This window comes from Pseudochaenichthys georgianus, chromosome 5 (genome assembly GCF_902827115.2).
Source record: "Pseudochaenichthys georgianus chromosome 5, fPseGeo1.2, whole genome shotgun sequence".
NCBI classification, from domain to species: Eukaryota; Metazoa; Chordata; class Actinopteri; order Perciformes; family Channichthyidae; genus Pseudochaenichthys; species Pseudochaenichthys georgianus.
The window spans coordinates 902,859-916,511 of record NC_047507.1 but is presented as its reverse complement, the minus strand read 5'-3'; the positions used below and the strand labels follow the sequence as shown (position 1 = coordinate 916,511).

At 38.9% G+C, this 13,653-nt stretch overlaps 1 protein-coding gene across 1 annotated transcript; it reads left to right on the top strand.

Annotated features, from left to right (window-relative positions):
- Positions 1 to 9,095: 9,095 nt before the first annotated feature.
- Positions 9,096 to 13,419, top strand: LOC117446790 (streptococcal hemagglutinin-like). Its single transcript, XM_034083212.2, has 7 exons — positions 9,096 to 9,215; positions 9,696 to 9,998; positions 10,203 to 10,523; positions 10,839 to 11,222; positions 11,394 to 11,477; positions 11,723 to 11,772; positions 12,202 to 13,419. The coding sequence occupies exons 1-7, from the start codon at positions 9,176 to 9,178 to the stop codon at positions 12,571 to 12,573; spliced, it is 1,554 nt and encodes a 517-aa protein (XP_033939103.2). The 5' UTR covers positions 9,096 to 9,175; the 3' UTR covers positions 12,574 to 13,419.
- The last annotated feature ends 234 nt before the right edge of the window (positions 13,420 to 13,653 follow it).

Genomic DNA, 13,653 nt, shown 5'->3' with positions numbered 1-13,653 from the left:
GTTTCTCTTCCATCTGTTAAAGGTGGGGTAGGTCATTCACTTCAGAAACACTTTTTGTTATATTCCATGGAATGCTCTTAACAGCCCGATAGCAATTAATACATTAAATGCTTTGACAATAAAAATATACAAATATTTCATCTGTGGAAGCCGTGGCGCTGTAAAACGAAGTCCAATTATCTGCCTTGGCCCGTGGCAGATAATTGGATGGCCTACCTGCCTGTCAGTTGAGGTTGTGTACTTTCAAATTCTTGCTTACTCAAGCTGGTTTCTTCTTTCTTACCTACCCTACCTTTAAGCCAGGAATATAGGAGCAAAAAGCAAGACATGACAGCAAGTAAATTAGATATGAAAGAAAATAGGGTGAGGAAGAAACAGACAAATAAGGACAGTGGAGAGAAGAGTTTTGTAGTGAGAGACAGAAACAGACAAACAGAAGGATTTCCTGTCTTAAGGTTTCACATGACGGAGTCTTTATGAGGAAATAACCACCTTGGGTCTAATAAAGTCTAACAAAAATCTGCGGAATCTATCATTTCCATAGAAAGAAGAGTAAGGCCAAAATGTGGTTGTGTATGTATGTTTTCTGAAATGATAAACTCTTCTGTTATTTTCATTATCGCCGGTATGATGTCTTTGTCAAATTGGTTGAATATTAATAGAAGTTAAGAAAGATGATGCCGTTTGTATGCAGGCATCTTAAGTATCAGTGCTTTTAGATTTATATGTTGGTGAAGAGACTAGGTCAACACTTAGATTTACCTCAGATCGAACCTTGGGATTGTTGGGGGTATGATTAAATGCAAGTTCAATTAAAAAGACCCAAATAATGGGCGCCATCGAGTTTCTCAACACACAAACAACACATGCCCACCTGATTTGACATCACTTAATGGCATGTAAACTGAATACCATACATGGAGTAAAACCACGAATAAAGCCGACTACAAAATGAGTTGAAAACTAAATGAATTTAGTGTCTAAACCTAAATAAATATGGTCTATCTATACTCCATTTAAGCTAAAAGTATCAAGAATAGTCTATAAAATATGTCTGTGATCGTCTCAGCATTAAAAACATGTAAAAAATGCACTAGTGAAACAAGAATCAAGCAGCAGGTTAAGCAATGCGCAAACGAGACGAGGTGTGTGTGTGTGTTTGGCAGACATAAGAAAAGGATGCTTTACTGTGTTTGATGTTACATGTCTGCTCAAAGCAAGATGTAACGAGTAAAAACGTTTGAGGGGATTTATGTGTACAAGTAAACACCTTTGCAGTTTGCAGCGGAATTTGAGTTATGACAAAACATGATTTTACTGCTTTAGATCTTCTGTTCATAGTAATAATACATTTGTACACCCAATTTGTATGACAACAGATTTGAGGGGGACATTTTTCACAGCTTATAAAGTGTAATACATAATTAAACGTGTCTTTTTACTCCATGAAACAGTCAGATGTCAGGGCCTCTATGACACGTGAGCGTTTTAATATGAAGCCTTCTCCTTACACTTAATGTGGAGTGTTTTATGTAAACAGGATCACTGTATGGCACACTTAGCGTCCAGGATGTGGAATAATGTGTGAACCTGATAGCACGGCGCTGCTGTGATGGACGAGGTCACGACCCTCCTCACACTTTGTAATTCTCAACACCTGCAAAAACACATGATGGGATGTAACCTGAGGAGCTTTGTGCTCATTCATGAAAACAGAGGGAGGTTTTTCTGAGGCCCCGGCCACACGAGGACGAAAACGGCTAAACGCATAGGATTAACGCAAACGCAATCGCAAAAAAGCTTCCGTCCACACGCAATATTCACCGGATAGTGTCTGCCCACACGAGACCGCTCCGTTTAGCTCCAACCGCTGGAGAAGCTGCAGTACATATGGAGGAGCCTGTAGGTGGCGCTGTAACTTCCTCCACAAAAGCAGCGAAGAAGCATGGTTGTCATGGTTGCCCTTCTGTTTATTCTCCGCGGTGGAGGCCGAGGGAACCGGGCAGAGTTTTTCGCCAGTCAACGTGTATTAAAGTTTAAATCTTCCGGACACAATTATAAAAGTGCCGGTCAAAGGTCATCTTTGTTATTTATTGAGCTTTAAAACAAATGAATAACGACTCTATATAATATAATGATAAAATACACGGAGCCTCTCTTTTTCCTCCCTCTCTTCGGACAGCGTCAGTGTCTGTCTCATGCAGCAGCTCATCCAGTAACGAGTGACCCGGCCGACAGTAAAAATAAACATATTTATAACTAGTTTAGGGAGTTTGAGAGGTGTCTCCGTCCTGTCAGATTAGACTTCACTCGCGTTTATGTCCATATCGAGAGAAAGATAAATAATCTGAATTCAGGGTGCAGTTTACATTGACGCGGGGGTGAGCAGCAGAGGTGGGGAGAGGTGGGGCTATTGCCTCATCATTATCAGAAAATTATCGTATAGGGCGCACACACGGAGCCATTTCACCCCCCAGAGCGCTGCGTATGCCGTTCTATCCACCTTGGGACCCGTTATCGTTTCCTCAGTCGTTTAGTGCCGTAGTCGATCGTCCTCGTGTGGCCGAATGGTCTATATGACACTAAACAGTAACGCAAACGACCGTTTTCGTCCTCGTGTGGCCGGGGCCTGAGTGTACATACAGATGAAGGGATGACAGGACCCTGCTCAGCTAAATGCATCAATTCAGTGTTGATGGATAGAGAAGATGAAGGAGTAGTTATCTTTAATTGGTGCATGGAAGAAATATCCATACAAAGGTATTTTGAAAACTGGGTGAAAAGGAATTAAATTATAGCACATTTTTCCAGCTATTCTGGTTTGGTGTTTTATCAATAAACCAATTAGAGCTCTGTGTATCTACCTGTTGGGCTATACATTCATAACATATTGCAAAAAGGAGAGTTCATAGAAGTGAAGATGACATCAACGCAGCTGTGCAGGTTGTTGTAAGTAATCTTACACTTCTTTCAAACAGAGGATATGCATGACGCAGTGTATTTAATACGTGTTTGACGGATCATTTGCGAGGCAGCTGTCACTTTGCAGCTTTGTCCCCAAAAAGTCAATGGTGCATCTGTGGATAACAATAAATGGCATTGTGTAATTACCAATTAAGTTTCGACCAAATTTGGTACAAATGTAACTTAGTTTGTACCAGTACCTCTGTTTGTCTATGTTGTGTTTATCTATACGATTGGAAGTGCTTTAGCTTGACATGTTAAAGTCAATCAATCATTTAAGTTGAACTTTACGGACGTTATAGATAAGAAGAGATTGAAGACATAATGTCTCATTTGAAGCATCGCAAAGATGAACTGAGCGGCACTTTAAAGGCTTTAAACAGACGACTGGAGAATGTATGGCTCCGAACAAATCCTTCTTTCTGACAGAGTCATGACTTTTATTCAGCTTCAGTGATCCCTCGAAACTTGTGTTGTAAAATGTGTCAAAACTTACAAATATTGTAAATAACAAATCAACTTAATTCAGCACATTGGCAGCTTCGTTTCACACAGATGTTTTTTCATTTTTAACAAGGTGATGTAAAACAAATATTTAAGAAAAATGCTGTGATTTAATGTCAGTAAACACATCAAGAAAGGTGCCGAAGTAACTACACAATGATACAGAGTAGTAAAAAGCAGTGATACGTACATGTTAGGTCTTTCCCGAGATGACAAACATTTCTAACACATGGTAACATTGTTGCTGATCCATCAACCCTCTTAGATGCCACATACAGTATAGGCACAAATATGGCAGCAACTTTATTATTTAAACAACACACCATTATGAGGTGCTGAAGACCGCTTGTTGACTTCTGATTTATGTACGTCAGTGAGAACAGGAGCTCAAAAACAATAGGCCAACGTTTTTAACTCAAACAAATATGCCAATGATACGAAATATTCCATCTTAGGTCAAATTGCTTTGTCGCTATTTTGTCTCCTGGTGCACATATGCGTCTTTTGCATCTTTGTGTTGACTTTCAAGGTTATTTTCCATCATGACAAATCTCTTTTGCGTCCGGTGTGAAGCACCATTAATGTAGCAGAAGAATAAAAGGCACTAAGATATCTAACACGTGTCCAAAAACCTCTCCAGAAATGCACTTAACATTACAAACTGAATCATTTAGGAATATTTATTGAGGGTTTTTGTTCTGTTAAGGTCTGCGGAGGCCTACATTCTAAGTTTTTCAACACATTTCTGGCTCAAACATGGGCTGAAGAGGTCAGGCTTTTTCTGTGTTTCATAACTAAATAGTAATGTTATATTTAATGAAAGAGTCTAATACTTTATGTGCTGTATCGTGTAAACTGAACTCCTAGTCAAGAGTCTCTGTCCAAAGTATGATGAAGAAAGGAATGCTTTCAGGGAGGGAGTAACAACATATCATTACTTTAAAGAAGAGCTTTTACTGCAGATGTATCTTCAAACGGCCCACAGAGCACGGTGTTAATGGAGGGAGATTTCCCACCATTAGTAATGATCATGTTTATATTGTACTATCTGCTTCATTCTGACTATATAACAAAAGTAATTCAAAACCTGATAAGAGGCGCTATGAAGATTAACAAGGTCACTCAGCTAATTAATGGCATTGAAAAGGAAGTTTAATCTACCTTCTTTAGAGTCATTTCTGACATGATAAGAGTCACATTGCAGGATTATTTATTTTTAAAAGGTTGGCTCCCATTATTAATCAGTGGCAGAGCATCTTTCCTTGTTAAGGGCGGATTGGGGCTAGTTTTAGATCAGGAGGACGTCCTGCAGGCGGCTCTTACTGACAGGCTTTTAAATCCTTAAACAAACAGTCTCCAGCTCCCCTCACTGCAGGGTAACATTAACCCTCATCAATCAAACTTCAACATACAGCGGCTTCGCTCTTCAATGCAACAGGTTCGTAACGACTGTACTTCACATGCTGAATCCTCCACAGTAGAGTAAGACTGCGGCCCCACGAGGACGAATTTGGTCGTTTGCGTTACTGTTTAGTGTCATATAGACCGTTGGGCCACACGAGGACGACCGAATATGGCACTAAACGACTGAGGAAACGACAACGGGTCCCAAGGTGGATAGAAATGCATACGCCACTCTCTGGGAGATCAAACAGCTCCGTGTGTGCGCCCTATACGGACATTTTCAGATCACTGATAGTGATTGCGCAATAGCCCCGCCTCTCCCCACCTCTTCTGCTCACCTCCGCTTACCCCGCGCCAGTGCTGAAGTGTTTCGCCACCAACAACAACAACAATGGCGGATCGCAGAGTTGCTATCGTGCTCCGGACGCTATTGACCATGCTACAGTTGTTTGGGCAACATCTACAGCAATAATGATGAGGCAATAGCCCCGCCTCTCCCCACCTCTGCTGCTCACCCCCACGTCAAAGTAAATTGCACCCTGAATTTAGATTATTTATCTTTCTCTCGCGAGTGAAGTCTAATCTGACAGGACGGAGACACGCAGCTCTGCTCACCTGCAGCTCCTCCCTCTGCAGCAAAACACACACTTCAAGTCAGATCATCACCCTTAGCTATTTTAATCACCTCTCAAACTAAACTAGTTATAAATATGTTTATTTTTACAGTCGGCCGGGTCACTGATTACTGGATGAGCTGCTGCATGAGACAGACACTGGCGCTGTCCGAAGAGAGGGAGGAAAAAGAGAGGCTCCGTGTATTTTATCATTATATTATATAGAGTCGTTATTCATTTGTTTTAAAGCTCAATAAATAACAAAGAAGACCTTTGACCGGCACTTTTATAATTGTGTCCGGAAGATTTCAACTTTAATACACGCTGACTGGCGAAAAACTCTGCCCGGTTCCCTCGGCCCCCACCGCGGAGAATAAATAGAAGGGCAACCATGACAACCATGCTTCTTCGCTGCTTTTGTGGAGGAAGTTACAGCGCCACGTACAGGCTCCTGCATATGTACTGCAGCTTCTCCAGCGGTTGGAGCTAAACGGAGCGGTCTCGTGTGGGCAGACACTATCCGGATAATTATTGCGTGTGGACGGAAGCCGTTTGCGATTGCGTTTGCGTTAATCCTATGCGTTTAGCCGTTTTCGTCCTCGTGGGGCCTAAGACCTGTCACAGACTCCTTTATTCTTTTAGTCATGGTTCACTTAGGCAATAGATAAAGCTGGAGGCAACACTTGCTCATGCTTGTATGTATTTACGAGTCCCTCATTATGAAATCATCCTTCTGGTTTTCTATCTGCCCATCAACATAAATCATGTGTAAGTGTCGAGGCAATTTGTCAAAGCTTTAAGGTGGGAGCGAACCACACTGGTTATGTTCATCTTGGACCAGCGAACTTCCCAGTGAAAGAAAACTATGGGAAAACACAAGGCGCTATATCCATGTAGAGGTGCTGAATTTAAAAATGTTGTGATGTGCAAGTATTTTTATTTTGTATTTGATGTTTGCTTTGCTGAACACCTTTTGATCAGCTCATTTCTAAGGGTACTTCTTGTTAAAAGTACATAAAGACTGTAAACCTAAAGGCCAACATTTGCAACTGGTCAAAAATATTCTTAATTGGTAAACTAATTAATTATAACCATTGCCATATAAACTCCTCGGCCCCAGCACTCTCACTCAAATTGAGTAAGGTCAATAACGGGCAAGAATTTCAGTAAGTTTCCATTCAAGTGGGATGGCATCACCCCTCAAATCACATTCTGTCTTACTGTATCGATTCTTTCTTGAGTTTGGTATTTACTTGATTGAACTGGTAAATACTAGTTCAAGGGAAAAGCCACAGCCTGGCACTCACCACATGACACACAAATATTTTTGACAAAGAGAATGACACACAGTTTCTTAGAATACCTCTGCCTGTGGTATAAACAATCAGATCATCATCTCGTGATGCATCTTGATGTATCTAATGTTATTGCCAAGTGATATCAGGTATAACAGCATGGCATCTACACCCAAACAAACACAAAACTACAACAATCACACGTTGCTTTCCTCTTTAATGTTTCAGGTACGTCAATTGAGCCCAGACTTTAGCTCAATCAACCTGTTCTCCCAACAACAGGTTGTTAATAACTAATAAATCACAGTGAGTCACAGCCAGAGAAACTACTCTGAGGTTGGTTCTTGGATTTTCTCTACAGAACATAAAAAAGTGTCTCATCTCTGTTTTCTTTCCAGATTGGCTGGCAGTCCCACCGGTCCTGCACACACACACTCATAAACCATAAACACACAATCAGCCATTGTTCCATGTTTCACTTGGAGCAGATGACAATTGCTATCAGACTCCAAACCGACGGCTTCAGCCAAAACACATTAGGGTTCTTTGAAATGAGGCGAGGGTCCCTTCTAGTCACACAGAGAGGACCTTCGGGTTGTAAAGTATGGTCTTAAATTGCAAGTTTCAACACAAACAACACAATGTGACAGTGTGTGTGGAGGCCAGTGACTCACACTTCTTAACACAGTTGTACCTGCTTCACACTGACACACTGTGATGTTGAACACCGGGGTTGGAAGAGGAGGTGATTTTCCCAACCAGTCGTGTAATCCGACATATTGTCTTTCTTGTTGTAAAAGCTTTCTAGTATCTCACCCTTTGACTCAATGTCATTTTAGGCCAAACACACATTCAGCAATGTGTTCAGAGAGTATTATTCATAATTAACATAACTAAAAATACTTCTTTCAATCTTTGAGCTTTTCCAGGGAGGCAAATACGTTTTTTCTGTAGTGTCAGCTCAAAACAGATGTGATTGTTTGTTTAGTTAAACCAACCGCACATGCTACAATATGATTAATTGACTTAAAAATGATCTAATTGATTCCGCTAAGAAGAAAAATATCGTTCTACTGCGTACCAATGGCAGGAAGTGCGGCATCGACAGCACTGATCGAGGTTTTCTGTAACTGTCCAAGTCTGTTCACATTTTCTTTTTTCTAAGGAGAACAGTTTGATCTTTTAGAAGCCCAACAGATGGTCCTATAGATGGTTTAAGCAAGCTGTCCTCATATTGGATCAACACAGATTTCTCATGTCATAATTAAAGATTGTGTATTGTTTTCAGGCTTGTTTGTTTTGGTTCGCTACAGAGCACTGCAGTTCTTCTTTTAGTGGAGAGAATTTTAGAGACTTCCTCTAGCCGAGTCGATTTGATGGATTTACGAAAACAGCTCTGTACAACTGGAAACCAAAACTTAACTCTGGATAATGAGTGTGCATAGGATAAAACTACACCAGAATCACCTTAAGAAAAGGAGCATTAAAACAGTCTTTACCAGATAAAAACTTTAATGTTAGGAAACTTAACTTCACTTAGAGAATCTGCGCTCTGTATGCTATAACATGTCCATTAAAAGGGAAAATGGAAAACATTTTACACTGCTGCATTGTTATCAAAAAGCCAGCCAACGTGTGATAGGAAACATTTAAAACTAATGGAGGACCGTGTGAAAATATAACAACAATAATAAATGTTTAATGTGTTTGTTTTTAAATCAATTGAAATATAAAAAGCTAAGTATAAGATGACACATCATGAGCAACAGTTTATTGTGGTTAGTGTTTTTGCAGGAAGTTCAATGTCAGTCATATCCTGTTGGCTTAATATAGCAAGACCGATGCAATGCTGCAAAACACTCATACACAGCGGGGGGGGTTATGATTACTATAATTTTATACTTACCAATGTAATCGTTAAAAACAGCTTCTGGTTAAAAATGTCCCCAACTTCTCCTTCACAGATAAAAACAAAACATGAGTCATTTTATTACCCTGTGAATTATTTTTACATTAGGGACCAGTCAGATTTCTGATGATGATTTTCTTAATCAACCAAATGAGGAATGATACAAAAAATATCTATTCAAAGTTTCTGAAATGTTTATTCGAAGTTTCTGACATGTGTTTATGTCAGGGACTTCCTGATAATCCAAAGTGTATTTGTCTGTGTCTCTCTTTCTCACAACTTATTTCCTGTGTACTGTGAAAGGTAAATATAATGAGGAAGGAGCTTTGATTACTTACGGAAGAAAAAGGGGGAAGTGCAGAGAAAGCTGGGGGTAGAAAGATTTTAGGTAAGGCACGACAGTAATTGGAAAACATAACACTCATACCGAACTGTAGAGACAGGCCAGTTTAATAATCTGGATCTCAGCATCGTACAGCAGCACCATGAAGAGGTTTCTGCTGCTCTTCCTCTCACTGATGACAGGTAAAAAGATTACTTATACCCAATAGCTGATTTGGATAAAATAAACAATTTTCAAGATATTCTGCATCAAGTTTGAGCTAATTGTTTCATTGTATTGATCATAAATAGATCATATTTATCAATATAAGTAAAATACTACAGCATTAAATTATGCTACTGTATTCATGTGTGTATGCATTATATTAATACACACTATACATAACGTTTTTATTTATTTCATTCAAGTATTGCCAGTTCTGCACAACCCTCACAATATGTTGACATTTGTACACAAGCATCCACTTTACATAACAATACTAGTTTATTTTTAATGTTATCATATTATTCAAAGTACTTTGCAATAGTATACTGTACGTCATATCTTTGTATATCAATATTTCATGTAAACATTCTTTTAGATGTGTGATTTACTAATTAATCCTGAAAGTGTGTCCTTTTAGTTTGAGAATCTGACATGAACGTTTCTCTCTCTCTCTACAGGCTGTGAGGCCTCTAAGGTGAAGGGATGCAGAGGTGGATGGGTTAATTTTACCCGCGGATACCCTAAAAATAAAATAAATGCACGTATTAATGTCGAACGGTATAATGACCATGAAAATCAAAAAATAATTGAAACCACTGAAAAAAACATGTGGATAAGCAATGGCACATTTTCCGTGTACCATGATATAAATAGTAGCAATCTCAGAGTGGGCATCAAACAAATTCAACGTGAAGGCAAATATAAGTTCAACTTTAGACTTAACTCCAAAAAAGACAACAAAGAAGTGCAATTGAAATTAGGTAAGAAATGCTCCATCTCCATCTTGAGTCTCTCTTGTCCTTTGATGAAGCACTCTGTAACCACAACCTCAACAAACTATGTATAAAGCATGCAAACAAAAAGTTATCAACTGCAAACCAAGTCAGAGAAAACGGAAATCAATTTGCTATGAAGCACACGTTAACGGACAGATTTCATGTTTAACTTTTCTTTTTTATTTGCAGATAACCGCTGCCAGGAACCATTAAATAAAACTGCGTACAAAACAGATACAATCATAATCAAATGTGATAAAGAAAACAAAGACGACTCGAGAGTCAAGTTTTTCTGCAAAGAGAACGGTTCAATCTGTGAGGATATTTTATCAACAAAATCTGCTGAAACAAAGTCAAACGGGACGTTCACTCTCACAGAAACAGAGAGTGGCTTCACTGTGTCCATCAGTAATGTGTCCACACAGCACGCTGGAGTCTACTGGTGTGGAGTGGAATCAACTGAAGGAAGTTACAGAGCTGCTCTCAGGAAAATACAACTGGAGGTTAGAGGTGAGAAACTGAATATCTGAGATTAATATTATAGGTGTCTGTGATATAAATTGTTAAATACAGTCCATGCTGTCTGTCTGTCTACATCAAAAACTTCACTAGGTCTGCAACTATTGGACGTAAATGTACCTACACGTTAATATGAAGTAGAAAATGGATGGCTCCCAAATAACAAAGACTTTCATTAATATATGATCATATGATACACTTTTTTTTATATTTGAATGATTTTTTTTCTTACATTTTGCATAATTGTATTTCTCGTTTTCCATGATTTGCAACCTTATAATCTGAGTCTACTTATCAATTTTATAGTGCATCCAGAATTATTGACAACCTCTAGTACATCATCAACATCCCGTCCTCCAACCACTTTGTCATCTACTGCTTCATCTACTGGTTCATCTACTGCTTCATCTACTGGTTCACCTACTGCTTCCTCTACTGGTTCACCTACTGCTTCCTCTACTGGTTCACCTACTGCTTCCTCTACTGCTTCCTCTACTGCTTCACCTACTGCTTCCTCTACTGCTTCACCTACTGCTTCCTCTACTGCTTCCTCTACTGCTTCCTCTACTGGTTCACCTACTGCTTCCTCTACTGCTTCACCTACTGGTTCACCTACTGCTTCACCTACTGCTTCATCTACTGCTTCCTCTACTGTGTCAAAAACCCAGTCCAACTCTGCCCAGAAAGATGGTGAGAAAACTACTTTTTGTTCTATGAAACATACTGCAGCCATTGCAGGAGGAAGATGATGTTATTAAATTATGTTATTAGAAATGAAACATTCCCACTAAATGTTATTTCACAGACTTGATGAGAGTTAATGTTATTTAAAATAAGCTACATGGGTTTTGTCTCCTGCAGGTGTCTCTTGGATTCCTATAGTCGCCGCTGTGGTCTGTGCGGCTCTGCTGGGGCTTCTGCTATTTTTGGTCTTCAGATACAAGCGTAAGAGATTTCTGATTTTTTACACACAGTTATTAGATTTATCAATTCATCAATAAATGTAATTATAATAATAAAAGTAATGAGGGTAGGGGCTGGGGGGATTTAGAAAAAACACATTAGGAGTACGTTTTAGAAAATACACTTCTGTAATATATTGAACCAGGGAAATGTGAATAAGTATGGCAAATGTCTGTTTTAACTGCAAAATAAATACATTCAACCACTTTTATCAATTTCTCTGACAGATGCATGTTGTTCAAAAAACAAAATAATTGGAGAAGCACATAACGTGGAGGTAAGGGTCCATATTTGTGTAAAATGTGGGCGTGTGTGTTAGATTTAATTGGCCAACAGTTGGGAGTTTCCTAAACAATATTTCCATGATGATGATTTCCAGTTTGTCATCAACAGCCTTGTTCTTTCACAATAAGAGTCTACAGCCATGCTGGCATACCAACTTATGCTCAACTGTGCCTTGAACTAAATCATGTCCTAATATGTGTCTGAAAATGGACTTAAAAGGAGTTTAAGCATCAACAAAGTTACCTTTATAGGGATAAACAACGATCTGCTCACAAAATCATATTAAATAATTACAGTCATTCCAACAGCTCTGTTCTTGAGCTAAATGCTAATGTTAGCTATAACTTCTGCCTACTGGTGAGTGCTTCATTATGAGGATGATTATAAAATATCCTTGCTGTTTCTCACTCTGCTGTGGAAGGATCATGCCTATGACGAGATCCAGGAGCGCCCCCTGGTGACAGGTCCAGGAACTGCACTTCAGTCACTTTATGTCACTGCCAACGCTCCCACAAACCCCTCTGCCTCGCCATATTACTCCACCATCAACGCTCCCACAAACCCCTCTGTCTCGCCATATTACTCCACCATCAACGCTCCCACAAACCCCTCTGCCTCGCTTGACTACTCTACCATCACGGCTCACAACATCTCTGCTGAAGCTGGTGAAACATATTCTACAGTGAGGGACCAGGCCCAATCTGCTGCCTACTCTACTGTCAATCATCCATCCAGACTTCCTGAAGACCCTTTCTATTCTTCTGTCAACCACCCACAGCTACAGCAGACCTGATATACTGTACATCCTTTTCACTTCATTTGTTTCGGATTCAAACCAGGCTTCACACTTCAGTAATAATTTAATAGTTCACTTTGTTTGATTTTAAGTATCTGCACTGATCCCCAAACATGTGATATGATTTCATACAGGTGTGGTTGATAGAAGGTTGGAAATATACTGTTTTGATTAAAAACTTGACAGCAGGTTTGTGCATTATGGTAAAGTCAGGGGTCCGTAGTAACATATGTATGTGGGAGCATGCTTTAGTATATTGTTAAGGAAATAATACTTTAAATCAGGGGTTTGAAGAATAAGGATTAGTTGGCAAAACATTCATTATGAGTTCAACCTCCATCATTACGAACACAAAACTCCCAAACTTTTGATTTGTGTGCTCTCTGTATGTATGTCAAAAATGTGTGTAATATACACAAATAACATCTGTGCTAAAGATGAGCACTGATATTACTGAATGCTACAGGAACATACTGAATCAAATGTATGCATTTTAGATTAAAGTAATAATCTCATTAATCTGCCCTTTCACTGCAACCTTTCCCCACGGCCTCAGACTGTGATATATTCACTGTATATATTGTAAACTGTACAAAATGTTATGCAACATTTATTTCATTCATCTTTTTGAAATCCTTCCTACTTTTTTGAATTTATTTATTAATAAATTATGTCACTTGTTATTTCACAGTATATTCCATTTGTATATGTAAAAAATGCTTTTATATTGATAATAAAAAAAGGTTTAGTTTAGCACTGTTTTTTTTTCTATTAGTGTTATTGCAGGTGTGTATATGCAGTATAGCACAAAAACAATAGCTGCACAAGGCTTTGCTGATAGGTAAGATACATTATAAGAAGAACAAAAAATGTAAACGTCTACAGAAAAAAAGAAATGTTTCGAAAAATAAAAAAATTATTTCAGAAAAATGCTTTAAAAGTTTGTGACACTGACAACATCTCTAGTTTGGCTCCTTTTACTCTGTAAGGTGGTTGTTTCCAATGTCAAAAAGCTACAATAGTAAAACGTTTCTGACTATAGGGGACAATGGTCGTCATCTATAATGTGAACAGTTC

Bases quoted from the DNA above. Each gene is read 5' to 3' on its own strand.
- LOC117446790 (XM_034083212.2), top strand. From the start codon at position 9,176: ATGAAGAGGTTTCTGCTGCTCTTCCTCTCACTGATGACAG. The intron at 9,999-10,202 runs GTAAGAAATGCT...TTTTATTTGCAG, and splicing joins AGAAGTGCAATTGAAATTAG to ATAACCGCTGCCAGGAACCA. The intron at 11,478-11,722 runs GTAAGAGATTTC...TTTCTCTGACAG, and splicing joins TTTGGTCTTCAGATACAAGC to ATGCATGTTGTTCAAAAAAC.